Here is a 26,599-nt window from a genome sequence, read left to right on the forward strand (position 1 = left end):
TGTGCAAATCAGAACAAGCAGGCAGGGATCCAAATGAGCTCTGTACAGTGGCACTAATTCAACTGTTGCTCTACTGTATTTCCAGCACTGAAAGCAGCTTTTCACATCGAGGTGGAAACAGTCACCTTGTGATCAGATAGCATATCCTCCTTTTATTGACCCAATTCCATTGTTCATTCTCAGCCTTGCTAATGTACTGCTCTGCCCTGGAAGTGTTCAAGGCTCATTTGTATGTGAACAGGACTTTAAAGGGTTTTTGGAGATGATTCTAGGTAACAGTGTATGAGACATGTGCCTGCTCAATTCAATGGTATTTGCTAGAGGAAGGAGGTAAATGAATGTGCAGCAACAAAGGAAATTCTGTGACTCAGCTAGAAAGGCAAAAAGCAGGAATCCAGTAAATATCAGCCTTTAAGGATAATAGCTTTCACTGTTCAGCTATTCTTCACAGGTTCCTTATCTAAAGCCTCTGTGGCACTCACTGAAGAGAGAAAATTCCGACCAGGGAGCCTCACAGGAGAAAGGGATGTACACTCTGGGCCCACTTTTCAACCACTTAACAGTTATGAATGCTTTTTGTTGATCATTTAGATTAGAAATCCATCCAACAGGACTTTCCTACCTGGAAGGAAGGTTCTGATTTACAGTGTTTCTGCTTATAGAACCTATTTCTCCTGCTTAAGATTGTTCAAGTGTATGTCAAGGTCAATTTCCTGTCAGGGGCCAACAATGCAAAATTCGTGCTTGCGTGATTTTGTGTGATTATGAAATCCTCTTGCTGCTCTCAGAAACCGCAGCACGAGCAATCATTCCTGCTTTGTTCTTCCCCATTTAAGTTGCTGTGAAACACTCCACAAAACGTAAATGCAAATGCAGCTCCTCCCGCTTCCTGCCAGACAGCAGCTTACAAAACTGATGGGGAATCTCTTCACAGCTCTGCTTTATTTTAGTCTTCACCCCCGCCCCACAGGCATCCTGGTGAGTCTGTCTTTCTCTGGGAAAGATAAGATATCCTGCCTGCCTTGTTAAAAGTCAGCTTAGGGAGCGACACAGGGCACCACCAAAGCCTGTGTAGTTTGCCTGCCTCCACCTCCCAGAAGTACACACCATCTACACATCCAGGAGGGACCAATCCTCCCCTTTTCTTCATAGTCACAGAGGGGGTTTATGACAGCAGGAGGTGCTACCTGGGGCTTGAAGCAGCAGGACAACAACCTCATAGCCTGGATAGCCTCGGAGGCCACCACAGTCTCTTGTCCCTTGCTGTGTACAAAAGCCAGCAAAGTCAGACAAAATATAGACATGTTGAAATAAAAACACTTTTTCCTAGAGTGAATTAGATAGTAATTTTATCCAAGACCTGCAGGAGAAGATTACTTATTGCTGTCTGGTGTCTGCAGAGAGCAACAGTTTCATCTTAATGATGCTCTGGCATTCACACTTCAGTCCTCAGCAAGCACTCACAATTAACATAAAAAGGGTGCTACTTATGCATTAGTTTCTGTATTTGACTTGAAGAAGCAGATGAATAAAGCTAAATAAATGTGAACTGCTAGACCATGGGACTTAATATGGTTTTGGAAACAGGAGATGGAAGTTTTAATTGCAGACAGAAAGATTTTGAGATCATTGAGATCGCTTCCATCTGACACTAATGGCTGTGGTTTCCCAAATCAAACCCCAGAATTTACAGCCAGGCTCAGCACCCACTTTGCTTAGATCCTTTTTTACAAGCAGTAATGACCACTAATGAAACAGCCAAAAGCCCAGGTGGCTCTCCCACAAATTTACATTTCAGAGCCTCGAGACCTGATCCTGCAGCTGCCAGCTTCACCCTGGGAAAACCATTAGCAGCTGGCTTCACATCTAGAAAAAGAAAATGAAATATGTTGCATTTTCACAGCCATCAATCAGCAGACGCAGTGCCAGGAAAGCTTCATAATGATGTAGATATCACCAATTGACTTTGGAAAAAAAAAAAAAAAAAAAAGTACTTTTCAGGGAGAAAGCGTATGCAAAAAACCACAACAGATGATCTCAGCGTACACTTGTGTGTGTGGTGTGATCCCTTTTGTTTTCAGACAGGAGAGGATTGAGGTCAGAAAGCACCTCCCTTGCCAGAGGGACAGTGTTCACCTAAGGATGGCATCAGGAGGGCACATTTCCCTTCAGCCCTCAGCACCACCTCACTGGAGCCATGGCAGGGGGCTTGGCCCCAGCCCTACCTGATTAAATGAGCATCTTTGCCCACCCTGCTGAGCTTTCTATTATTTTGTGGAGAAGAAAGTCCTGAGAGCAGAAGACCTTAAAATGAAAAAGAGCTGGAACTTTAGAGTTGCACAATGATGCAAGTAAGCTCAGAAATAAATAAAAAAATATTGATGAATAAAATGTCACTTTTAGCATTCAATTGGGGTTTTTTTCTTAATGTTCTGCAAAATGGCTGAAAATTATCAGCAGCATCACTGCTCCTAAGTGTTGTATTTCCAAATGTTTTTATGCTTTTACCCCTTTTTATTACCTTTACTGTTTTCCTGAGAGAGACACAGAAATGTCTGGCATAGCTCATGCTGTGAGCAATCCTTCTGTGAGAACTGAATGAAAACAGGCTGATAACAAGGGTGATTTCATTAAAAAGAGCTCAGCCCAGTGGCTGGTTACACGGGATGTTATTGAAATTATGCATGCAGAACTCCAGCACTGTCATATTGGTTTAGCTCATGTTCTCCATGGCACAGGAGAAAGTACCTTTGTCAGTTCAGTGGAGAAAGGTTGGAGATGATTGAGGTAAAACAGCAGGAGGAGACCAATGTGATTAAGTCACACAGGCAACTGCCCTTGTATAACACAGTAATGGAGGGGAAAGTAGAGGGCAAACTAAAATTAAGTCAAAAGGACACAGGAGACAGGCTACACATATAGGACGTGGAGAGGATGTACACTGAGCTGATTTGTACAGCAGGCAGACTGCAAAATTTTCATGCCCTGTATTCAGATATCTCCTGTTAATATTGATGGGAACTCTGTACTAACTAGTGCTGGAATGGACAGTGTGTTTAGTGAACACACATGGAGAGAGGCATGTTTAATTAATTTTACAGTCGTGGGCAGAAAGGTCAGATGACAGCATGTGAGTAAAATCCCCAGCATCCAGATTGGACAAGAGAAGGAAAAAAAAAAAGTACAAGGAAAAACAAAAAGTATTTGAGAGAAAAGCAAGGTCAAGTCTGGACTCGCTCTGGTGATTGTTCACACCTCTTCAACAGAAAATAAGGTCTTAATTTTGCTGCAGGTCACCAGCTAAGAATAGCCTTACTGCAGGAAATCTTCGTCACTTCAGAGACAAAATAGTCCACTTTAATTGGTTCCCTCTGGGTAGAACAGTGTAGATACAAGCCACAAAGCAGATGCTCATGTGAGACACGGGGCAAGCAGGGTGCCAGCACTGAAGACAGCAGCACTGCCTGGTACAATCAGACACTCATTACACACAGTGGAAATGTCTACAGATGTACAGATAGTCACTAAAAGTGTATTTATTATTCTGTCCTTTTCCAGTGGATAAGGAACTATGGAAGCACGGAACAGTAACAGATGCAAGTTACAATCCTAGGCAGGAGGTAAAAACCCAACTCCTTCCAAGGCAAGGAAGCACTCAGTGCCTTGAAGAACCTGACAGGACACTACCCAGCACCAGGGCAGAGCAAATATTTCCCTTTCCATCTACCAACACACAAAGTCACGGTGGGAAGTGCTCACCAGCCAGGAAACCCCAAAGCTGCAGCTATTTGCACTGCTGCAATTGCTCCTCGTGCCTGTAAATTGTGTCACCCAGCCTCTGTGGCACCACCATGCCCTGATTTCCTCAAGGACTGGTACTTCCTGCAGCTCTCAGGATAGATGACACTCCACTGCAGAGCAGCGAGCCAGTATTTCATGTCACTCTTATTGTGAACACGTGGCTTTAATGCATGTATTGCTCAAAGTAGCAAAACCCATCTTGGAAATGCCATTTATTTCCAGACAGGCTTTTCCTGTCTTTATTATACTAACTGGGTGCTTAATTTACAGTCATTAATTTACTTTCATAGCCTTTGTGGGGTGAAGGCCAAATAATATCAATGTTAAAGGCAAAGGAAAGTAGTGCAGATCCATTAACAGGGAAGAAGAGCAGGTAATACAAAGGGAATACAAATGAATTCAAAGTCGTTTTTGCTTCATTTTTCTCAGACATTTCACTACCATCAGATATTTAGCAGTTTGTTTCAATATATTAATAAGAACACAATGCACAAAAAAGAGAGAAAAGGCTAGAAGTGGGTATACCACCTTGAGTAAAAGACAAATCATTATTTGCATCAGAAGTTGCCTTCAAAAACAAACGCAGAACTTCTGACATCCAACGGGCAAAACCAGAGGCAAAAATTCAGTGCTTAACAAGAAAAGGTGAAAAAAAAAGGATGGTTTGAGACCCTACAAACCAGCCAGACTGCCTTCCATGCAGGTTCCTAATGACTTGCAACTTGCAGAGTTACTAGGAAAAATTAAGAATGGAATTTGTTACTGAGTGTGGTGCACATAAAACACAGCAACTCATTAGACCTGTGCACATGGATCTGAGAGGCCACAGCTGGACTACTGTGGCTAATTTTGATCATCCCACTGAAATAAAGCTGGACAAATTAGAGGCAGTTCAGAAAGGGAGCTGCAATGCTTACAAGGGACCTGGAAATGTGACCTGAAAGGAAAGTGAAAAAGAAATAGGCTTACCTTAGAGAGGGGAGCACTGAAAGGGGCTGTGTTGCTTCTTCTTACATATGAAGCAGAGAGGCAGCAGTTGGCTGTTCCTCATAGCCACAGATGGCAGCAAAAGAGAGAGACCAATCTGACCAGCCCTGGAACACCCTTAGCCATGATTTAAGCAGTGAGAGACCTTGTCTGGGAGATCAATGTTCACAAAATTCCCTTCACCTGGAACTTGCATGTCTTAGCAACCTTAAATCCTCCCTCAGCAAACAGGGAAATAAGGTGGTTGGGAAAAGCTGGTGTGGATCATTAGGAGCTAATTGCACCATGTGAGCCAATTCTCTTCTCTTACAGCATTACTGGTCTAGTAAGAGGCAGGTGTGAGGTGTGGGGTATCCTGCCTTCACCAACATCTCCAGGACAACAAGTCAATGGTTAGAGAGACAGGGAAATGAGCCTGTGTGTCCCATGTGCTGGGCTGTCTGATCTCTGAACCCAGAGCTGCCCAAAGCAGAGCCAGGCACAGAACTGCTCTTCCCTTTCATGAAAAGCACAGAGACTTTTTTTTTTTTTCATTCTTTCACACTGAAATGAAACAAAGTTCCTTTGAAATATTTAGTAAAAGCACATAGAAAGAGAGGGAAAGGGAAAAAGATCCTCTTCTTCTCTCCTTTGCCCACACCCACCACCCCCTAGTAGCTATCACCCCAGAGATAGTGACATTAATTTGAGAAGTTTTGCTCAGGCAGACACAGAGCAGAGCCCAAGCCTCTCAGTTTGTGGTTTCTCATGTGCTTTGATTATGCCAAAGTGCAGAGCTTTCTCCCTTTTCTTTTCTCCCTTTTCCCCCTCCAGCAATTCTGTACTAAAAATCACACAACAAAAACTTCAATGGAGAAACACACTCTGTGAAAATCTCAGCTGTGGCGAGTCAACATTTTCCAACTGGAAAAAAAAAAAAATCATCAGAAAGCTCACAGCCAGCTCCAACATCAAGATTTTGGAGGCAGCTACGCTTTAAGTGCCTCATATTTCTGCATATCAGGGTCATCAGTCAGGCACACAGAAAACAAGGAGCACAGGAGTGATGATCACCTCTGACACGGCTGGAGTGACTTATCCAGCATGACACAGGCCCCTGTGGCAGCCCTATCCATCACCTCCTCGGGGCAGCATTCCTGGAGTCATTTTTTTCCTCCAAAACATCAATACCAGCTAACACTTTTTAAACACTGTCATCCATTTCAGTCAATCTTATTCTTCATAATTTCAGTTTCTTTCTGTTGGGATACTGGAGTGTATTTCATAGTGTGAAGTGTCAGGAGAACAACTGCGTCAAGGAACAACATCCTTTCCCTTGCCACTTATATTTGTTTGCTCGAGCAAGATGTACACATTCACCCCAGCAAGAGATTAACTGTTCTGATGCACCACCACAGCCTGAGTATCTCTTAGACATACTAAAACCCTCAACATTCAAAACCTCTGCATGACCAGAAATCAGATTTTTAGGTAGTTCTGCTACCTAGCCTTCTACTGCTTTTTTCTTCCTCCATAACACTGGATCACTTAGATAAGATCTTAATGGTGAGGCTACTGCTTGGCTAGGTTCTCCACGCCACTGCCTCAGCCTATTTATATGCAATCATCTCCCAAAGAGCTTATACTTTTCACTTTTATCAGCCAAAAAGCATACTGGAATTAACATATGGTATCTCACACTATTCACTTTCGACTGAATCCAAATACTCAGGGGCAAGTTGTTAGCAGGGAGTAAAACAAGCATGTGAAATCCGTGCCAAGCCCTAAACAGACAAGGGGGTGAACCAGCCCCCCTTGTTGAGCAACAGGGGACTTCTTGGAGTCCTCTCCTGAGAGGCACCTGCAGATATTCCCCCAGGGCAGCACTGGAGGCCCTGAGCAAATGAATTTGCAAAGTTCTTTAGGGAATTTCTGGGAGCTGCTCAGAGAGATAAGTCCTGTGTCTAAACAAGGCTCTCTGCTAAGAGCACACACCGGGCAATTTAGCATTCCTAAAATTCACAGATCTTATCCCATGTGTGACAAACGGGACTGTGCAATCCCTGGGGTGTGTTGTTGGATGCAGGGGGATGAAACAACCTCCCCCAGTCGTTTCCTGCCCTGTTTGCTTTGATCTTCCATTGCAGCGCCCAAGTGTCCTGTCGGTCCTTGCTCCTGGCTGGGCTTGGACCTCAGGACAGCAGGGACCTGTTTTCCCCAGGGCATCCCCCTCTTCCTCCTCCTAGCAAGGTTTTCCCTTGAAGACAGGGATTTTTCCCCCCGTCAGTGTAAGAGGTGCTAACTCAGCTGTAGTGTTAATTTTAGTTGGGCCAGAAGAAGTGATTAATTGGTCTGTTTATTCTCTTTAATCTTGACATTTTTTGTTAACAGGTCCAGCTTCTGCTCAATCTGGCAGAAAAGCATTGACTCGTACTTTAGTTATTATACATTTATATACACCTGTCTTTTAAAAAGGGTGAAAATCAGTCTCTTCTGCATATTTCATGTGCACATGCCTATGATCACATGTTAGTTCTTTACATCCCACCCTCGGGGAAAGGAGATTTAGCTCAATGACTATTTTCAGAGGCTTTTGCAAAGAGCTGGACTGTCATTTCTCATGGAATCGCAGCCAAAATAACCTGCTGTTGTAAGAAATCTTGGACTTTGGTGATGCAAAAATACTGTAAATTATTATTTCAAATAAGGCTTAATCTGTATAAAAATCTGTGTCATTCTTGGCATGAAGTCTATATCCTAAGAAAAGGTTTGCCTTGAAAGAGAAAAGGTAATTTTTCCTACCTTAGAAGAGGATTTTAAATGATGGGACACATTCCAAGAACAGGTCTGAGAAGAAAATATGAAGACTGCAATCCTATGATCAGAGTGATAATGTTTTTGGTCCCTGATTAAAGAGAAAAATTCCACTTTGATGTGCTCTCTTCAGTCAGGAGTCAGAATGAATAAGCAACAAGTACCAAGAAATGAGCTTGAGAGAAATACAGAAATTAACTGGTTCACGTGGCCACCTGCAGTCAGACCTGCCCTGCATTACCCATCTCAGCGACTGAGACCCTGATGCCAGATCAGATTGGCTGGCAAGATGAACAAATTTTCATCATCACCATGAAGAATTGCAACCCAAAAATGTCCAAAATTGTAGTAAGGGCAGGCAGCTGTCTCTCAGGGTGGATGAAGACTCAGTCTTGCTGTTGAAGAAATACGTAAAAATCTTGCAGGAGTATCTAGGGGAGGTATTCATTTGGCTGGTTGATCACTACTGTATGGGAGATCAATTAGAATTGGACATCCTTGCTTGAGGTGATTTACATTTTGGACCTGGCTGTCCCACAGCCAGAATTTAAAAATTTTCAAAAATAAAAATATTTTACAAAAGAGCTCGTCCTACAGAGCAGTTCATGTGAATGAAGGAAATGGAGATAAGGAAAATAAAACACAGGGATAATGCTCCTTGGAGCAGACCAGTGCTGTGAGCACTCTTGGGAGTGTGTTTTGGGTTAACAGGGGGTTAAAATGGCATCAGCGACACTTTTCCCCACATCAGCAAGTTCTACCATAATTTCATTTTGAATCCCACAAGCTATTTAGCCTACAGAAAAATAGCTACATTTTTCTGAAAGTTTAATTTTTTTTCCTTTCAATGTCTTTGCAAATGAAATGCCTCGATACCTCTTGCTTCCAAGATGTTTAATTTTAGGTTGAAGAGGAGTTTAGCTTGAATTTCAATATTATCAATCATTCTTTGTGATTTTAAAGATTTTATTTCTCTGGGAAAATGGAAAGATTTTACTTTAGATTGAAATAAGTAACTTTTCCTCAGCGGACAAGTGAATTGCAAATCATCTACACACTAAATCTTCTGTGTGCTGGTAACATCTGTTCAACAGTTGCCTTTTTTCAAAATTTACAGCAGCACACCATGATAGCCATGTCTTTCTGTCCCTCCTACATACAATCTTTCACTTTCTGCTTTGCTCTGGGTGCTGTCTGTACTTACAATATTGCAGCAGAAAAATGTAGAACATTAGCATCTGTTAATCCTTTTATACCTCAAGCCTTCACATGTTTGTCCAATTCTGCTTTCATTGTGTCTTCATGTCTCTGGAATAGCCTCAAAATTCCAGATGCAGCAAAATAACCTAAAGTGTATCCAGGCCCTGTGGTGCTGCTGGAAGGATATTTTAGAATTGAGGTAATTCAGTGCTTTAAGTGTGTTTGCTGGATCCCTAGGAGCAAACTTTTACCCCACTTTGCAGGGATTTAGCCATTCAGATGATATTAATATCAAGCCATGCTGCTGAATCTACATGTTCTGTGAGGGAATAACCTAGATTTGAGTGCCTTGCTTTGCACCAGACGCTTATTTCAGCAAATAATAGAAAGGATGAAATGGAACTTGACTTGAGCCTACAGTGTTACTGTGGCATGACAGAGGAGGAATGAGAGGCTAAGGAATATCTAGCAAAGATCTTCACAGTAAATTTGGACCCTGGCTTTTCTTCCACACCACCTTTTAAAGTCTTTGTGGGTTAAAAATAGAATCCCAGAGTGTCCTGAATTGGAAGTGGCCCACAAGGATCATTGAGGGAGAGTTGAGGGATCATCACAGAGAGTGGCAGTTCGTGGAAAAAGGGTAAGTTTGCTTAAAAAATATGGGGTGAGAATAAGAGCCCAGAAAGCAGGCAGCAGAACACTTTGGTATTAGACCTGTGGTTTTCATCAAGAAATTATGCATTTTGTAAACAGAATTGAATATGCATCAGTGCAAAGAAAAATTCAAAGAGGGGAAACAGCACTGGAAGTTGGCAAAGTTAGAGTGTTCTTACTTATATTGAATAGTTAACAAAACTATAGAAAAGAGAGTGGTTTCAGTGGGAGGGGATCTGCCATGAAACAGCCAAATGCTCAGGCCACTGCCCCAGCACATGGCAGTCATGGTTTGAAGTCAGGGAAAATCAGCCAGCTCCAAATCTGCCCGTGAAGCTCAAACCCAGCAGAAAATGTCCCCAAATGCTCCTCTCACCTGTTTGTTTGCCTTCTGCTGGGACTGTTGTGCAGTCTGTGCTCCAAACACACCCAATGCCTTTCGGAGCATTCCCACTCCTTGCAAGCACTTATACAACACAATTCATCACCCGGGCTAAGAAGGGTTAATGGGATCCTCCCTTCTGAAAGGAGAAGGACAAGCATTGTGGGGGCTACAAAAAGGGAAAGTGTTCTTGGCTGAGGTCACCTGTGGATAAAGGTGAACGGTGTAGGGGCTGCACAGCAGCGTGGGCACCACCACTCCTCAGTCTATCACAGGCAAACCCGCTTTTGTTCATGGGCTGACAGGGGAATTATCCAAACCCCGGGGTTAAAAACATCATCACAGTTCTGTGCTACCCCACCCACACTGAGGGTACAGTGGGAGGGGCAATAGCCACTCTTGCACACAGAACCACAGCTTGCTCCCACACTAGTTGCAGTTGTAGGTCCACACCGTGGCTTTTAAAGTGGCATTTGAAGTTTTATGGGTAACTAAACCTTCTCTGAACTGGGTTAACTGTAGAAAATTACAGAAATAGAGCAGCCAGGACTTCCATGCCAAGTTTTAGTTACGTGTGCTTGTGCAGGGTATCAGCAGATGCCAGACAGATCTACCCATACAAACTCCCTGTTCTCCAACCAGCTCCTGGAACAGAATCAAAGAACCACAGAATCACAAAATCATTAAGATTGGCAAAACCCTCTAAGATGATCAAGTCCAACCTTTGGCCGAACACCACCTTTTCAACTAGACCAGAGCACTGAGTGCCACATCCAGTGATTCTTGAACACTTCCACAGATGGTGAATCCACCACTTCCCTAGGAAGTCCATTCCAATGCTTAACAATCTTTTCAGTGAATAAATTTTTCTGCTGTCCAGCCTGAACCTCCCCTGGCTCATCCTGAGGTTACATCCTTTCATCATAAAACAACTCATAAAACACAACCCAGAAATGACCAAAGCCTGACACTCACCAGGTTTCACATAATCAAATTTTACAAGTTTCAAAAGCAACTCAGCAATGACTGCAAATTGCTAAAGAACAAAGTAGCAAATGATAAATTGATTGCCTGCTGTTTCTTTGTGCCCTAATTTGTGTTATGGCTTTCCAATCTGAAATTGCTCTACTAGATTTTTGCCAATTGTTTTTATTTCTAGCTCAAATTGCAAATGAAATGACTGTGGTAGCCTGACTGCATCAAGTCTAATGAAGAATTGATCAATTGTCATATTGTAGGGTTTTTCTGAACACTGGTTTCTGGCTGGCCTGTCTTCTTAGGATGAAAATTACAGTTATTAGCCAATTACCAACTAAGAATGCAAAATTGAGTCTTGTTTTGATAACAGAAAGATGGAAGAAAACCTGAAATACTGCCTGTCTGCCTATAATCACCTTGTTTTACCTATCTTTATACACAGATAACATTTGCAGGTCAATTATTCCCTAGCAAAAGAATTGAGATCTGGTTGCTTCCTCCTTCAGTTCAGAAATGCTATTTTTTTAAACTGTTTTTCACTAAAAGGTATAACTTTAGATTTTATAATCTAAAAGCATACTCTCACTGTTATCAGGCAAGAAGGAGGTGGAAGAGTAGAATTGAAAACTCAGCATGGAAATGGCTCCATGGAAATAAAAAATTGCTAGGATTCGTGTCATCTGGTGAGAAGAAGCTGTACTGCTTTATCAGCGTCTGAGGTGGAGAGTGGTTCCCATTGAGAATACTCCATCTGGCAATCTGATTTTCTTTTATTTTCTTTCTAAAGACCTAGAAAGTGCCAGTGCTATACCTCCTGTTAGAAGCACCATTTCAACAGTGGTGGAAGAAATCCCCACCCCATTCCAACCCATCCCTGAATGGGAAACCCTCCTGCAGCCCAATCAGCCACTGAGGGACAGAGCTCATTTCTGCCTCAGAGGACCTTCTGAGGACACAGACGTCCCCAGCACACTTTTAAGTGAGCAGAATCTTTAAAACACACAAACCTGCACTGTGATCAAAGTTAATTCAGTGTGAACGAGAAGAAATCAGTAGGTTTGCCTTCTGCATGGCTGATCCTGCTCAAAGCACAGCTGCCTATAATACAAATTGCTGCACCATTTGGGGCAACAATTGTCCCCTGTTTATTCCTGTGCCTCCCTAATCCCTCGTGTCCCCCATGAACTTGCAGATCTGTACCTGCAGCTCTGGCTGGATGGCCACAGAAAGGCTTTTGGCTTTACATACATATAATTATGGAGATGTTTTTTTCTTGTTACGGTAATTACATCCTAAAAGGTTGTACAGGTAGCAGCTTTAAATGTGGTGAAGACTGAGCTGATAGCAGCTGAGCTGCATTTTCTTTTACACCAAAAAGCAGCTTTTAGCTGAAGGCCTTATAGGGTCCTGAAACCTTGCTATTTTTATTGGTGCTCCTAATACTTCTGGTAAATAAGCAAAGATCTGTGGAGCAACCAAAGCAGAGATGACCCTAAACAAAAAGGAAAATTAGCACCTGTTAGAACTGGGAATTGGGACCTAAATTCAACTAAATAAAAATAGCAAATATGTTTATCTGGAGGTTTTTGTATACAGGAACTGAAAGTCTTGATGTTTCATGGCATGAGTAGGTGTCTCCAGACCTCTGTCAGGTGCTAGACACACAACCATGTGTGTGAGATTCCCTGGAATACCATCATGGCTGAGGGAAAATGCTGGCTGGAACAGATACAATCCTGTTTCTCTGGGAGGAAGGCACCGATTTATTTTAGTTTTGAAGATATCATGACTTTATGTACAGAATCTGTGCCTTTTGAAAGTTGAAGAAACAAACAGTGAGGATTGCTGATAAATTTGGATTTTAGAAATCTATTAGGCTTAATGTCGCAATTCCACGGTTGGGAGTAGCCAGCTTTATCTTATCACAGTGGCCAGGCAGGCTTCTGGCTATTTCTAGCTCATGACCTTTTATTTCAATATTTTTTAAATCCATCCAGAGTGCTATAATGCATGAGAAGAACTTTTTACGTCCACAGCAGGAGCTGCTATGTGCTTGGACATGTTTCATATCAACTCTCTCCAACTTTCACACAGCAGAGAGCCCACAAGGGGATGAAGGACAGGGTCAAAGAAGACCTAAATTTTGGTTAGGATGGTCGTGAGATCCTTCCAGGTTTGTGCATTAGCTGGGAAGTGGAGCTTGTCTGTGTACATTATTGCAGCACTGTAAGGAATAAAGCCTTACTCCAAAGGCAAGACGGAACCCAGCCATTCATCCCAAATGTCAGAGCCCTGACAGAAAGGCCCATTACAAACATGTGAAGAGAGTGTGGCTGCTGAAGCACTGCCGTGCCAGTGAATGGGATGAATAGCAGCAGTGAATAATAGCAAAACAATAGCAGGAAAAATTGCCTCGTCACCCCGCATCCATTAGGAGCTCAATCACACCCAGGACACACAGGCGGACCTGGCTTTGGCAGTGCTGAGCCGACTGCACTCGGAGTCCCCTTATCTGCTCACCAGCCTCTGCTGCATCCAGGAAGCACTGACAGCAAGTGAGCAGTGACACTTTCCCCAGCATAATATAATCGACACACAGCACTGCATTGAGGAAGTGCAGGAAAATGTGGCCAAAATTCAGCATTATCCATGGGAGCAGTCTGGAAAAATGTGTGGCTCGCTAATGGTAATTAGCCAGTGTAGTGTCTGAGGCATAGAAACAACTCCAGCTCTCAGAGGGGTAAACCATGGAAATAAAATTTCCATCTGTATAGAGCCCAGTGGGTTCTAAAATCAAAACCTGTGAGTTTGGTTTTGCTGCTACTATTTAGGAAAGCTGCATTTGTGACTGTATGTTCAACTGAGATTAGGAGGTAAGAAAGACCCTTTTCATTTGATTTCACTTTTTCATTCTGAGGGATGAGAGCAAAATAGCCCAATCAATAACAATAATTATAATTTTCTTTTTATTGATTGTTCAGAAGCCCTTAAAGGCATCATCATTAACTTAGAGATAACTTGAGGAAATTTATGAGGTTTTGAATTCTGTTGTGACACAGCAATAGTAAGTGATTTCTATATTCAGATTCTCAACCTGCATGGCTCTAGGGCTGAGCCAGAATGAGTGAGGAGGAGACTTGGTAAAATATAATCGAGCTATTGACACCATTTGGCTTTTCTCTTTTTTCTAACTGGCACATGCAATAGATGAGGCTGCATTTTGCAAAGCAGGGTATCTACTGACTTCACCCAGTCCGTACAGCTGCTCACTGCTTTTTGTCCATGTGGTGTTTCCTGTGCTTTTTGTGTCCACCACATTATCCATGATCAATTTTCACACTGATGAGAGATGCCAGACAGTGATTCTTGGAGACTGAAACACTTCAAAGGACAACACTTCTGCTGGGCACTTCTTGGCTTGCTCACTTCAGTTGGCCACATATCCATTGCCCCTGAAAATAAACAGTTCCTTCATCTTCTCTATTTATGGAGCACTGAAGAAACTGCTTTCTATCCCATCTGCTGTGACAGTTGTCCAAACTCCACTGTAACCTGCCAGGAAGTTCCTCAGACTTTGCTCACACTCCTCACAGGGACCCCTCATTTTCACCTGTTTGGTCAGACCCTCTTGACACCTCTTCTGGCCCCACACAAAATGCTTCTCTGCCTGTCTCTGCACCCACCTGTTTGAGCTGTATGCAGCTCGTTATTCTGCAGATTATTCAGGGGCTACACAGACTAAAAGAAAAGTCTCACATAATCAATTCCTCCTTTTGAAACCACAAGTTAAAAATAGAAATGCAAGGCAAGATAAGAGATACGAGCATGCATAAATAATTGTTTGCTCTGGAACTGAGCGTTGGCCCTTGGTTTGTCAATAGTTTATTGCTTTACTCCGTAGAAGACCAGGATGATAAGTGACCTTGTTCCCAGAAAAATGAAATTCAGATGCATCAGAAAGAAAACATCCTCAGATCGTAGGAGGGTTTTATTCTCACATCTGCCTGTTATTCAGTACAAATAACATGTATTAAATGTCATATTCTTTTCAGCAGGTCCTCAGCCTCTTGCCTCTTCCTGGGTCAAAATTTCTATAATTACATTCATTTTGCACAATGGTTCATTTATCTCTATCAATTTTGCCTTATGAATGCTTTGTGACTTGTTCAAGACCTGGCCATTATGAGTGTGTGGTGTTTGTACAATGGGCTTCCTTATCATTTCAGTTCAGTAGGAGGTTCCTCTGCTTCTGAAATCTCTGAAAATAGTTTTATTTATTAGCTATCAAGGTTTTTTAACACAATTATTATGTTTGATCTACCTGAGGAGCACTCGGGTAGATAAAAGGAGATTCAAGCATTTTAATGTAGTCATCACTGTCACATTCACAACAGTTTTCTGCCTCTGAATATTGTCAAGAATGAAAATTTTTTGTCATCAGCAGGCAGAATAATTGAAGTAAAATCTTGGTAAGTATTGGTGAAATAAGGCAGAAACTTCTATCTTTAATAAATTATTGGATGTTCCTTAGCTACAAATATCTGTTAACAGACGTTTGTTCACCTGGAACCTGCGTGCACCAAAAGGAATTTTTAAATGTTGTCAGATCAGTTGGATTCCACTGTTATTTTGAACACATCCACTAAGAGCTTGGAAAGAATTCCCCTTTCCCAATATCTGCCTTTCCTTTTCTACATAAACTCTCTTTCAATGTCTGGTAAATCATAATATGGGGAAGTGATGGCACTGACATGCTGAAAGCTTCAGAAACTCTTACCTGAGCTTTTCTACGTCACTGAATTGCAGCCCCTGAGCCCGGAAGTGGCTGGTGATTAAAAAACTTCCTTCTGTTTCTAAAACAGAAAGAGAAGAAAGGGAACAATTAATTTGGAGTTATGGCTTATTAGCCTCAGCTTTTCAGACTGATTCTTCCATATGAAAATCTTTCATAATTTTCCTGTGAACAGAAAGTCAAACACACCAGAAAATGTTTTGTTCCACTGTGGATTGTAAGAAACAAAAAGCAGAAATGTGAAAATCTTCCAGGGATGGAAGGACTTCAAAAATCTAATGTCATACAAATGTCAAAAATATGAGTACTCATACATAATCTGAAATACAGGTTTTTTTCATACCCATGTATGTATACATACATATAGCTACATGTATTTTTGGGGAAAACTCCAGGTTGTGCTCCCACAATGTGGGAGATGATGGCAAGAAGGAAATCTGCGTGTGGGGACACATATTTCCTGTCACAGAGCAATCACAGCCGATCACCAAATGCTGCTGTTGGTTAGCATTGCCTGCATCAGTCACTGGCTTTTCATTCACTCTCCACACAAAAGTTATTTTACAATTTGCCAGCTATTTTCCAAGGCTTTAGAATGCCCGTTAGATATATTGTGTGGCTTTACCCAAAGCAAACATGCACCTCAGGCTTGTGGACTATACTTCTTTCAGGGTTTCCTGGCTGCCATCACCTATTGATATTATATGATTTGCAGTCGCTATTCAAAGCAAACAAACAAAATCTCACAACTTCTTAAACCTTCCTCCACATAAGCCACTGATATTTGCTGGGAGCAAGAGGGACAGGTAAAGCTCTATTACACTTGTACTCACCTGTCTTTAGAAATGAAAGGAAAGGTTTAGCAAATTATTTCCTTACGATTTTTCAGCCTGCCAGTCTTTAAGTTTCCTGGCTTTGTCCCTGATATGGCTGCTGCTTCTTCCCATGGCCATGAGCACCAGCCAGAAGGGACAGACCCTCAGCAAATGCCTGGTGTTCCCAAAGCAGCATGTTTTCCACCAATAACTCTGCCCAAGAAGTGTACAGGTAACTCAGCTCTTTGCAGAGCACCCAGCTACCAACCTGCTTGAAACCCCAGTGGGTGTTTCAGGTGTTAAATGTGTGGGTGGGCGGCGGGTATCCCAAAGTGGGGAGTATCCCAAAGCGGGGAGTATCCCAAAGCGACACCCTAAAAACACCTTTCCAGACTCTTGTTTGGCTGGTTCCTGGTACAGCCCTGTGGAGCCTCAGTGCCACCTGGTACAGTAATGGCCAGCATTGGGATTCCAGGCTGTCCCCAGGACCTGCTGACATGAGTGTCTTCCTCCAGCTGAGGTCACGTTGAGATTTCCTTTAGCTGAGAGCCAAACCCCCTGTCCACAGCAGTATATTCAGTTCAGATGTCCACCTCCTGCTCATTTTCCATGGGGTATTTCTGGATGCTTCTGCCTTCTCCTCTCCCCAGCAAGCCCACAGGCTGCCCCTCCTTTCCCACACATTAACAGATGACTCTCAACATCCAGACATTAACAGCAGCATTCCCCATGGCTTCAATGGAGACAGATTTTTCCCCAAGGAACCTGCTCCATCATACCACCAGAGCTACTCAAATGTCGTTTCCTCTTAGCAGATACAGCAGGTTTTATTATTTGTTTGCTTTCAGTGTCAAAAAGGAGTTACTCAGCGTCTCTTTGCCACAATTTGCTGCAAAAAGTTGTTACATTTTAAAAAAAAAAAAAAGCTTTTAAGTCTAGTAAAGCAAACACATCCTTATGTCTTAGCAACAGCTTCTTGCCTATATTGAGTTTGGTGGTGGGTCAAGAAGCAGCTCTTTGCACCAAGCACATCCAACATTCAATTCCAGCAATCCTCTGGACAGACAGCCACAAAATCTCACTGTAATGTTTAATTTCTTCCTGAAGGAAACCAGAACAGTCATAATGACCAGCTCCCTAAAATGTCAGGTTGTTTTTTTTCTTTTTTTCATGGGCCCCTTTAATACAATAAATGAAATAGAGCTGGTTTAAATTAAATTTGTAGGTTCATCTTACATAAGAAAATAGTTTCCTTTAAAAGCAACCTAGTCTGAATGGCTCAGAGCAGCAGTGGCTCCGTACTAGAGGTGGATGTGGACATCAAGGTGGACTACTGGGATATTGAGCACTTCATAACTGTCCCCAGGCTTGACACCTGCACCTGAATTTAAAATTAACAGGGAGGTGTCATCTGATTTGAATGTAGCTGCAGCCACCATATGGTACAAGTGAGCATCTCTCAGACAAGGAACCGACAGGGCTCAGCTGTGCCATCTTGTTGTTTTGGGTTTTTTTTTTAAATAACGTTTTTATAATAAAGTCTGATTACAGTGATGCCTTTATTCATTTATTTCTTCGGGAAAGCCAATGGTAATTAACTTGCACCACAGCCTGCAATTTGCATGTTAAAGTTTACAATCATCCTGTCACAGGGCCATAATAAGCACCATTTTACAAGGGGAACTCAGTAATTGAGGGTTTGTTTTGCTCGTGGCTCGCTGCAAAACCTGGGTGAGGTTTTTTGCGCCATCGGCTCCGCGTGCCTCAGTCTGATCTGCGTCAGGGACGGAACAAAATCCGGCAGGTTGGCTCCAGGGGAGCTGACAGAGGATCAATTTGCCATCCTGCCTCCTCAATGACAGCCTGCCAGCATAACTAAACCCAGGCACAGGTCCATAAGCAGACTCTGACAGTGAATTCAGGGTAAAATACACCTTCAGAGGTGGCTGTTTGAGCCAGCGCTCTTCCAGAAGCAAACACATGGCTTTCGTCCCAACTCCTGTTACATTTACTGGATGAAGACCCCTCTCCTTAGGGACCTTGTGTGTCTCCCCCACGTGCTCCTCCAAATGCCTCCCTGGCCTTTGCCAGGCCCACCTGCAGCATTCAGCTCCTCTGGTGTTAATATGAGAAAGCCTTTTCTAAACTACTGCAAACAAAACCATGAAAGGGATGAAAAATAATTAGCCATGTGTCAGTGTCTAATATATTTGCATTGTTTAGACAGAGTAGTTAATCACTGGTAAGACCACAACATGTGGTATGAATTTGGATTGTAACTAACACATATCGAGCAGAAGGCAATTAGTTACATCTAAAGGCACAATTTGATATTATTATTATTGAGAAAGTGAATGCAATTAATTATATTACAGCGTCCTTGCAGGATTCCTGTGGCAATACTATGCAAAGACCTGTTTGCTTTTAGGTTCCTTTTGCTTTTGTTCAGACAGGAGCTAATCCAGGCAAGCAAAAGGCACCACAAGCCAAGATTCTGTTCCCATTAACACTCCTGAAGCCCTGAGTGGTACTGGAGGGGTCAGCAAGGGTCTGCATTTTTTTAAGGGGTTTTAAATATAGGGTAAACTTTTCATTTGAGTAAAATAGTTGGTCTGCTGAAATGTCACTTCTTCCCTTGGGCTGGGAATTAGCGAAGGACAGTCTCCATGTGGTCTCCAGGAAGGACTTCTGAGGGAAGAAATTTGATCCGAGATTTAATTAGAGGTGCAATATTTCCAAGTGTTCCCTCTCTGAAATGTCTCTTACCTATAGAAAAGAAAAGCTTAGGGCACTTCTTTTTTATTTAAAAAGGCAATTGTATTAATTCAGTTGAATTTTGCATTGGAATTGCAATGGCTTTGACAGTTTAGTTCCCTGAAAATTGCAATAAAGGCTTTGTTACGCTACATTTTGTCCCCATTTGTCTTGTATACCATTGCCTTGCCTTTGGCACAATCAAAAAAATCTTTAAAAATACTGCCATAAATGGATTGACTTTGACCTTCTGAGTATCTTGTCAATAAAGTAAAAATGATAAATGTGTTTCAGAGTGCCACTGACGTAATATTAAAGCAGAGCCACAATCTGAGAAGTGACATTTGAAAAATTATATTATGGGGAGGGATCTTATTCTCTGTCAACAGTGCCACATAAATAAGCTCTATTTGCAGTGAAAAGAGGTGATTTTGCTAACTGCCAGGTTGTGCAATTCCTGTGATGTGGCCTCTGCCTCTTACATGATCATTAGCAATTAAAGATTACTGCAGCAAGAAATTAGCTGAACCTTCTGTTGCTGAGGCACAGAGCAGAGCAGCTCCACCTCGGTCCCCTCCTGTGACTACTCTGTGGTGCTGACACAGTGAAAAGGGACTTGGCCTCATCAAGAAATGGCTCAGATAACCAAGAAAAGGCTGTTTCTGTACATGATCAGATCTTCTGACAGAATCACCACATGGCCTCTTTTTATCAGATGAGAAGAAAAGAACTGAATATTCTGTAAAAGAGTCAAGAAATGTATGAAAATAAACAGGGCAGGCGAATAAAGAAACACACGTCAAGGGGCAGCAGGTTTGATTCAGACTTTGAGATGCACACGCAGAAGCTCTGAGGTGTTCGGCTTTATGCCTCAACTGAGCCTGACCTGTGGCTTGAATATTTGCAAGCCTAACTTGAGCCGATTTCTCAAAACCCTCTATCGTTGTTTTTACACCATTTCTTTTCTTTTTTGTCTTTTTAACATTTTTTGTTTTAATTCTTCTCAGCGCATGTTTAAAAGCATGTGAAGTGCTCTTTATACTTGAGCATGAAGTGCACTTTATACTTGAGCATGAATTTATACCATGATTAAAACGCTCATGCGTGTAGTAAACTAAATTAAAACCCCACGTATTTTCAAAGGTCACAAGGCTTTGGAACCTCAAAACACTACTTGATTTCTGAGGAGGAGTGGCTCAGATGTTAATCCCTAAAATTAGGCTGGAATCACGTTAAAAGGCGAAGGGTTTTGGTCCTGATTCAGATAGGATGAAAATCTAGATAACTAAAATCTTTATGTTACTAAGCTTGCACTTTTATATATTTAATTCTGGAATTGCTTGCCTTGAAAATCAGCCCAATCCTAAAATGAACCGTGACATGAAAGGATATAGGATTTAAGCAGCTATCAGCAGCGTCCAGTGGAATTAAACTGATGAACTGATTAATGATTGCCCTTTTCCAGCCTCCCCAGCTCCCGAGTGCTGGCCGGGGGGACACCGCATCCTCCGCAGCCCCCGCAGGAGCACCAGCTTCGACTCCCTGGAGCTGCAGCGAGTGGCCAGCCAGGACCTGGTGTGTGACCACTCCCTGCCACCGGCATGGTACCGCCTCATGCTCGGCCACCTGCCCGCCGAAATGCCCACCAGATGTGTCGAGGTCAGCAGAACCTGAGCTTCCACCCTGGGGAGCTGGAACAAACCCTCTCGGGGAGTTTTCCTCCCCATCCGTCTCTGTACTCTCCTAGCCTCTGTATCCAGTGGGGATAAGTGGGTGGTAATGGGAAATCCACTTTAATGATGATGATGATAATAATAGTAATAATAGTAATTACAACAATAATGGCAACAACAACAAAACCAACAGCAACAAAACCACCACCACCATCAAAACCAACAATACCACTGTCATACCCAAGGGCATGAGAGACCAGGATTCCTATGGAATAGCCAATATTCAACCAGACTAGGCAATATTCCAACATAAAACCAGGTGTTTTCCAGCTCTACAGAGGGATTTTTAGTAATCAGTGTATGTCACCTCAAGCTGTGCCTTTTCCAAGAAACTGTATGGCTTTAAGAATGGATTCTGAAACCTGACTCTTTTCCCACATAAATTATTATGAGTTAGGGATTTCTTCTGATGATGAAATCAGAAAAATTAATATTTAAAGCGATCTTTGGGAGAAGTGAAGGAAAAGCTAAAGTTGAATCTTTTTCTGCTATCATCATTTCTTGCATTCTTTAGTTTCGTAAGCATGCTAATGGCTTTCTGGAGCAAAAAAACTTCCACCACATAAGACTACTCTATAAAAGAGACAAAAAAAATAATTATCTGGTTTTATGTGTGTTTAATATGTATGACAATAATGTTTAACTTGCAATCATTGTTGCCAGAGCAACATGAGCCCCTCGCTAAAGTCATTGCCACCTCAAATATCCCAACTGCAGGAGGTTAGAATAATTTCAAGCATAAAGTTAAACAAAATTATTCAGAAAATAATAAACTAATTACCATAAATTACTTAAAAGATGAAATATTCATCCTAGAGTGTCAGGATCTTTGGTATCAGGTAATTCTACTCCAGCTGGAGAACCCTCTCAAAATTAGCAAAAACATTTTACATTCATTCAAACTGGACCTGTGAAGTCATCACAACTGAAGTATATCTTAATAATCTAACGTTTAATGAAATGCTAAGAGACAGTTGTTATTTCTGTAGAATTTCTAACACTTTGCATACATAAGCTATAAATCTTATTAACATGAATAATTGGCAGGATTGTTATTGAAATATTAATTTCATGGCAGGTCATCCTCAAATATCCCAATGCACTATGAAGTTTTACAGGTTGCTCTATAAGTGTACATGCATATTCTATAATATTATTTAATTTCTCATTATATTTCAGCAATTTTGAGTATGTAGCAATGCTCAACTCTATGAAATTGCTTTCCAACAATGCATGCTTTGTTTCTTTTAATCTCTTCTCTGGAGTTTTTCATTCAGGTTTGTGAAGGTATATTCATTAATTTAGTTTCTTATCTTGTAACATAATTCGTGCCATTGGTTTCTTCATTATCCTCTGAATGACAGTAAATCTCTGCTTCACCACGCTGATGAAGGATTACATCTGTTAGATGTCACAACTGGAAGAATACGCTTCTTTTAGATCTTCACCTTCTAAATCTGCCTCTACATTCTATCTCTTCCACTTAATTAAATCATTGTTTGATTTGGTTTCCCATTTAATTTCAGCAAAACCTCTGGAACAAAATAATTTAAATTAATAACTGCACAGCTTCCACTCCTTAATAAGCAGTTATTATAGGACATTCCAGTCTGGCTGGAGCGAGCTGATTTTAATTAAAAAAGTCAAAGACAAAACCCTGAACAGATAGAAGAGAAAAGAGACCAAATAAAGCCTGACAATACGGCTGCAGAATTAAAAAGAACATTACTCCAGTACCTTGTAAAATATATGCCTGGTGATATCTTGTTGATACTGGCCAGATACAATTAGCTGCTTATCGATGGATGAGATTAACTTCTTAATTCAAAGTGCTGGTGGGTAAGGATTTCTGTCACCCAATTGAGCTCAGGAGGGATTTAAGCCATAATGGAGATTTAGAGGTCCTGCCCAGTGTGGGGGAGAAGTGTGGGAGGACAATGGCACATGCTGGGGGACACGAGGGAGGGGAGCTCCCAGAGCCTGACTCCTCCAGAGATACTCTCAATGCCTTTGTTCTGAATCTGGCCATGGAAAAACCTCCACAATAAAAACATGGCCCTGTCTGCATAGGGTTTTGTAACCATAGGGACTCTTATATTCTACACAGGAGAGCCAGGTCACACACACAGGGGTTGTGAGAGCCCCAGACTACAACTGTGTCACAGCTGAGAGGCACAGCAAACTTTGCAACGAGAAACAGCTCTTCTCATACACTAATTTAATAAAAATGGGGGGAAAAAGGGGAAGAAAAGACAGAAGAAAAACCCATAAGCTACAAAGAGAAAAAAAGAAGAAAAACCCAAAAGCTTTTAAGTCAGAGAAAGTGAAAATATTAATTGCATTCCTGAATCCACCATCTCTTGAATCCAACTGCTGTCCATAAACCTGTTCCTCCAGCGGCAAAATGTTTTTGATTGAAAGAGCTTTTCAATTTAGGCTTTGCCTGCTGAATTTCTCAGGGCAGGTAACAAATGATCCTGACCTTCCTCCCTCTGTTTCTTCCTTGCCTTTCCCCCTGTGCTCCCGAAGGAGACACAGCAATTACCAGATCCTGGACATGCACTCCTGGCCACAGCCACTCCCCTATCCAAAAATATATCCTAGTAGAAATTCAATACAAATTTGTACATTTTTGGATCCTCAGGTATTGAGGCTGCTGCTACAGATCATGGTTTGTTCTTTAAGAACTGCCAAATTTTCTGTGAAAGGCAGAAACTCTAAATGAAAAAAGGATAGGGAAGCTTTTGCTAAGATTAAGGCAGTGTACTAAGAAGCAAGAAACAATGCACAGACATGGCCAGACCATAGTAAAATGACCTTCAGAGGAAGAACAAAAGATGGAAAAATTAAAGCTCAACAGAAAATCTATTAAAAATACAGAGAAGCACTTAACAGCCAATATGGGAAAAAGATACATCAATTACAGAAATTCCAGCTTCTGAATTTAAATAATACAGGCTATATGCATACATCTGGATACATGTACATACGGGCAAGCCCCATGGGAGGCATAAACACTAAAAAGAAATGTGAGGGAACATCACAAGCTAATGTTATTGAAGATCTGCTTCACAGTCAGATAAGAGATCAATCTGTGGATTTCAGCAGAGCACTGCAAGCTGCTGCCTGTAATGCAAATTCAAATGCCACACCACACTCACAGCTAAGCCAGAAATGGACTGAAAACTCACTTCTTCCTGTGGAGAAGTTCCACTGGCCCCAAGTGCTTGCCCTCACCCACAGCAGAATGTCATTTTCTGGAGGCAATGGCAGGAAAAAGGGGAAAACTTCATTTTTTGCATATTAACAATCTCCAGCAACCGCTGGTTCAGGGACTTCTGGGTGCAGACATGGGTTGTTCAATTTTCTTGTGAGGGCAAGAGGAGGGGCAGACACTGATCTTTTCTTTGTGGTGACAGTGACAGGACCCAAGGGAACGGCCTGAAATTGTATCAGGGGAGGTTTAGGTTGTATATTAGAAAAAGGTTCTTCCCCTAGAGGGTGGTTGGGCACTGAACAGGCTCTTCAGGAAAATGGCCACAGATCCAAGCCTGACAGCTCAAGAGGTGTTTGAACAATGCTCCCAGGCACTTGGTGTGACTTTTGGGGTTGTCCTGTGCTGGGCTAGGATTTGGACTTGATGAGCCTTGTGGGTCCCTTCCAACTGCAAAAACTCTTGATTTAAATTCATTTCTCTCCCATGAGCCAGCCCAGTAACTGCAATTTTTTGGCATACACAATTCTGTAGCAAGCTTTTCTACAGGGTACTTATGGATATGAGACTCTTTTTGGGAAATGCCCAGTAATACCTGCCTGTGATGGTGTATCAAGAGTACTCCCAATACCCTCCTTCAGAAATTTCATCCTCTAAATGAGCAAAACCCTCTCCAAATCTGTGTATGTTCGAAATTCATGTACAACTGTAAATGTGCAGGCAGAAGGACGCATTATGCAGTAAGAGTTGGTATTTTCTCAATAGTTTCATTTTTAGCAATATAAGTTTACTTTTTTACATATATACTGGGATCAAGCATAGGCTTAAATGTTAATCTTTGGTGTATAAAACAAGGTCATGTTAAAGCATGTCAAATCTAACCTGCCCATGATGCTTAATATTTCAGTCCCTGGAGAAGGAGAAGATGTATTTTTCCATACTCAGTTTCATTCCCTCCTCTTTAACCTCTTGTAAAACATTTCATACTCACAATCAAAACACAGTATCTCAGCGGCATGCCATTAATTTATTATTTTGCTTCAATTTTTATTTTGCTCTGAATCCAGCCCCACTTTGATTTGCAATTGTACTATGAATTTAAAAGCATGTGACTCTTTCAAGGTATCATTTAATCTGTAATTCTTTCTCGCACACATACGTCAATATTCCAAATCATAATGGTAGGTATGAGGAGCCTTTGTTTTTCTTGTTTGTTTTTCAGACACGCAGAAACCCTTCTGTAGAAATTACAATTACAGCCTCTATTGTTCAGAGGCATGTGCTTAAAAGAAAAACAAGACAGGCACCAGTTTAATTGCTACTACAGATATTCCTGATGTAAACTGATTTATGTGGACTTTGGCCGCAGACTGAAATAAAAAAACCCCCCAAACTTATTTACTCTAACTAACTCCAAAGAAATCAAAAAAAAAAAAAAAAAAAAAAAAAAAGCTAAAGTAAAGTTCTGAGTGGATAACAGATGCAAAATCACAATACTTTAACTGCCAACCAGCAGCACACCAAAAAGCCTTCCATCTCCATCCAACTAAAACAATGCATTCTTCCTCACATATGGTGCTACTTATTTTTAACAGCATAATTTCAGCAATGCCCAAGTGACAAGAACAATCGAGCTTGATTTCTTCGTGCAGTTATGAAGAACCACAGTGTTCAATCAATCAAACTGGTTGATACTCCAAACCCCAAGCAAATGGAAGGAGACACCATTGTTCCCTTGTTTTGGAAAAGGGGGAAAACACTTTTTTTTATTATTATTTAGGTTTTCTAAATTGGATTATTTAAATGATTATCTGGTGCCTAATTAGGAATCAAAAATACTTAATGAATGCTTGCCTGCTACATAGAGGTGTTGCAAAGATTAATTGGGTAAGGTTTATAAAATGCTTTGAAGATGAAAAACACCATTTAATTACGATTAGATAAAGTATGGAAGAATACTAAAAAGGGTTGCAACAGCCTAAAGTGCCCCTTTTGTGTTGGAGAAGTTCTCCTTTGTGCAAGCTGTGTCACTGGACACCTAAACTTGTGGAGTTTGCTCTTCTGTAGAGGTAGCTGTGTAACTCCTCTTTTTCCTTTTGGAAATGCTGCTGAGTGGTGTGAGACTCCCACGTCTCTCCAATATAGAGCAGCAGTGACTGTAGATATTGCAGGTAAATGCTCTGTCTTACGTGCCTATCATCTGCTACCTCTGTATTCAATTTTCTGGTTACTCTCCCACATGACAGGTACAAAATTCATGCAAATTGTGCCACAGTGGGGACTTGAAAATTTTGGCTCTGTTTTCCTAAGTTTCTATAGTTTTTGTTTTGTTTGGGTTTTTCTTCTGTTCTTATCTCTACTGCTGATTGAACACATGAATACACATTTGTCCTTGCCCCTTCCCAGGTCTGCCTTCTAATTCACAGAGGCCTCACGCAGCAAATCCTTTTGGCTAGTGTGTGGCAACTTGCCTGGCTCAGAAGGACCACACGCAGT

General features: G+C 41.6%; 1 protein-coding gene across 1 annotated transcript in view; it reads left to right on the plus strand.

The window, feature by feature from the left end:
* Positions 1-26,599, plus strand: part of LOC121670349 (von Willebrand factor D and EGF domain-containing protein-like) — a 164,019-nt gene that overhangs the window by 15,397 nt on the left and 122,023 nt on the right. The window contains exon 2 of the mRNA XM_042040440.1: positions 20,631-20,815. Within this exon, the coding sequence (XP_041896374.1) occupies positions 20,631-20,815 (185 nt within the window). The remainder of the gene's footprint in view (positions 1-20,630; positions 20,816-26,599) is intronic.

The sequence above is a fragment of the Corvus kubaryi genome, unplaced genomic scaffold (genome assembly GCF_017639235.1).
Source record: "Corvus kubaryi isolate FWS band 111438036 unplaced genomic scaffold, C.kubaryi_AGA036_p1.0 37396, whole genome shotgun sequence".
NCBI classification, from domain to species: Eukaryota; Metazoa; Chordata; class Aves; order Passeriformes; family Corvidae; genus Corvus; species Corvus kubaryi.